This window comes from Pteropus vampyrus, unplaced genomic scaffold, assembly GCF_000151845.1.
Source record: "Pteropus vampyrus isolate Shadow unplaced genomic scaffold, Pvam_2.0 Scaffold9, whole genome shotgun sequence".
NCBI classification, from domain to species: Eukaryota; Metazoa; Chordata; class Mammalia; order Chiroptera; family Pteropodidae; genus Pteropus; species Pteropus vampyrus.
In genome coordinates this window covers 4,088,320-4,091,258 of record NW_011888790.1, presented here as the reverse complement: position 1 = coordinate 4,091,258, position 2,939 = coordinate 4,088,320, and the positions used below count along the sequence as shown (strand labels likewise).

The 2,939-nt window shown below is 39.7% G+C and overlaps 1 protein-coding gene across 1 annotated transcript in view; it reads left to right on the top strand.

The window, feature by feature from the left end:
• Positions 1-673: 673 nt before the first annotated feature.
• The window catches only part of IL22 (interleukin 22), a 5,843-nt gene continuing 3,577 nt past the window's right edge, over positions 674-2,939 (top strand). The window contains exons 1-4 of the mRNA XM_011373872.1: positions 674-909; positions 1,339-1,404; positions 1,530-1,673; positions 2,606-2,671. Of these exons, the coding sequence (XP_011372174.1) occupies positions 724-909; positions 1,339-1,404; positions 1,530-1,673; positions 2,606-2,671 (462 nt within the window). The 5' untranslated portion in view covers positions 674-723. The remainder of the gene's footprint in view (positions 910-1,338; positions 1,405-1,529; positions 1,674-2,605; positions 2,672-2,939) is intronic.

Sequence of the window (2,939 nt, the reverse complement as noted above, 5' to 3'; positions counted from 1 at the left end):
ACACTGTTATTTTTAAAATGCAAGTCTTCTTCAGGATTCAACATATGAAAAAATTAGATTAAATTATTTTTAAAAATGAAAATATATCCAAGCTATGATTACTATTTATTTTAAAGCAGAAGATGTAGGACATGGGTCCTTATTTCTGATTACCTCCAATGAGATAACAATCTATGAAGCTTGTAGGAAAAAGAGTCCGTGACCAAAATGCTTACTCAGTTACTATCGGAGATCAAGAAATATTATACCAAATCTGGAATCTACGAAGACAAAGCAATTGTTTTCTTTGAAAAATATGTAGGGTTTAGAAAATTTCTAGGATTTGTCTGTAAAAGCACCCTCTGGGCCCTTATAATGACGTTTTAGGGAAACACTTGCATATCAAGGTGGGACGGAGAGGGAGTGGTGTTTTGTGGGCTCCTGTGGTGGTTAGGTAGTTCTCAGAAGACAGTACTGGAAATTAGATAATTGCTGATGTCATATTTTTCACAATAAAAAAAAATTGGTGTCCCAGGCGCTATAAAAGCAGCAGTGTCTATCCTCCCATCACAAGCAGAATCATTGAAACTGGTAAGTGTAAACTGGGTATGATTGGTTTGTTTGGTACTTAATTGGTTCATGTGGTACCTCTTGATACCTAATTTTTTCCCTTTATGTTCTTATTCTCTTGATACTAGGTTCTTCTTCCCTAGCCACCAACTGTTTAAGTTAGAGTTGTCTGCAATGACCACCCCGCGGAAATCTGTGAGCTTTTCCCTTATGAGGACTCTGGCCACGGGCTGCCTTCTTCTCATTGCCCTGTCAGTGCAGGAAGGAGCAGCTGTGCCCATCGGGTCTCTCTGCAGACTTGACAAGTCCAACTTCCAGCAGCCCTACATCACCAACCACACTTTCATGCTGGCTAAAGAGGTACTCATCTCAATCTTTCTCTCTTATGCATCTTATCTACTTGGAACCTGAATAGTTCTTAAAATTTTCTTCAGAGCACATTGAAAATTTTAAGAACCCATCATTTATCTCTTCTAGTAGATCAGAGATCATTTTCTATGTCTCTTCAAAAATTCTTTGAAGATTGGACTTTACCAGAAGGCCTTCTATTTTGGCTTTTAAAACACGCACATTGAGGTCTACCCCAAAAGGAGCCATTTATTAGCCTATCTGACTATTCATTCATCTCTTTACTTCTCTGTGCATATTTTAAACTCATGCACACATCTGAATTCATTCCTTAGTGTTCATGGAGCTGCTCTGAAGAGAGGGTATAAAGTACATCTCTACTTACAGACTTTTCTTCTGTCTCCTCGATGTCCAAGCACTTAGTCTTTTCTTCTCTTCCAGGCTAGGTCGGCAGATAACAATACAGATGTTCGTCTCATTGGGGAGAAACTGTTCCGTGGAGTCCAAGTAAGCCATAGTGGTGATGAGCAGGGTAGCATGCGATCCGTGACTATTTGGAGTGGTGGTGGTGTTGGTTTGCATCCTCTGATTGTCCTCTCATTTGACCCCTGCTGCTTCATTTTTGTTTGCAGATGAGTGAGCGCTGCTATCTGATGAAGCAGGTGCTGAACTTCACCCTTGAAGAAGTGTTGCTCCCCCAGTCTGATAGATTCCAGCCCTACATGCAGGAAGTAGTGCCCTTCCTGGCCAGGCTCAGCAACAAGCTAAGCCAATGTGTAAGTTCTCCTCCCAGCCTAAGTCCACCCACTCCTAGTTACCTGCCTTCCTTCCTTCTCCCATTTAGAGCCCCTTTCCCCCAGCTCTCATTGCCCCCCTCCCATGCTGGCAATAAGCGATGCCTCAGCAACACCATTATAGGAGTTATTTAGAATCACAGAGTATTTGTTTTTGTTTTAATTGAGTCACATTTTGAGTTTATGGTGATGGATGGGGTCTAAAAAACTAGTGCATAAAAGGTCCATTTGTCCCTGAGAAAAAGCAACTCAGGTTATGTGAGCTGAGAAGGATATTGGGAGCTGTGAAGGAAAACTGCCTAGATATGGAAATGGATCCATTGAATATAAGTTGATAAAGGGAGGAGATGGGAAAGAGAAAGAAAGAAATCGGAAGGTTTAATGTTCTGTGGTGGATGGGCAGAGACTCCTGCCTTTTCGATGTCATGGGAAGTGACAAAATCACAGGTGTGTGAACTCGATGCCTCTGAACATTTAAAACTATAAAAAATGATTTGAGTGAAGCAGCAGAGCAAAGGGGACTTAGTATTTATTGAGGAGGGCCTACTGTTCACACAATACATTTTATGTATCTTTCTTACTCTGAGCATGCATTTTTGATGAGGTACATTTAGGGTTTTAATCTTGACAAAATTTGCATAAACCACTCCACTCTTTCTACAAACTTAAACCTCAGTAGGATTTCCCAAAGGTGAAGAGAGGTCCCATGTAAGGGGAGTGACTGGATTTTGGTGTCCAAAGGAATTCAAATGCTCTGAAAATCTAGGTCACATGTGAAATCTAGGTCATTGTGGGCAAGAATGCTAAGAACTTTAATTCCAGGTGAATTGTAACATACCTCAGTTAAGGACACTGAGGTTCATAAAGCATAGTACAACAACGTTAAAATAATTACTCTGGTTTTTATTTTGTAGCATATTAAGAGTGATGATCAGCATATCCAAAGAAACGTGCAAAAGCTGAAGGACACAGTGAAAAAGGTAATATTAATAACTATTAATGCTAAATCATTAAATAGTAGAGACAAATGCTTTATTTTTCTTTCCTTTCTTTTTTTCCTTCCAAGTTGTGATTTTTTTACTTGATTCTCCTACCATCGGATTGATAATTTAGGTGCATATGTGGATAGATGTATCTATGTATTTATAAATCAATTTCTAAATTTTGGAAATCATAGAATTCTAGAGCTGGCTGGGAAGTTAGGTCATCTAGTCTCATCACCCATGGTTTGGGGATGGCCAGTGGCAG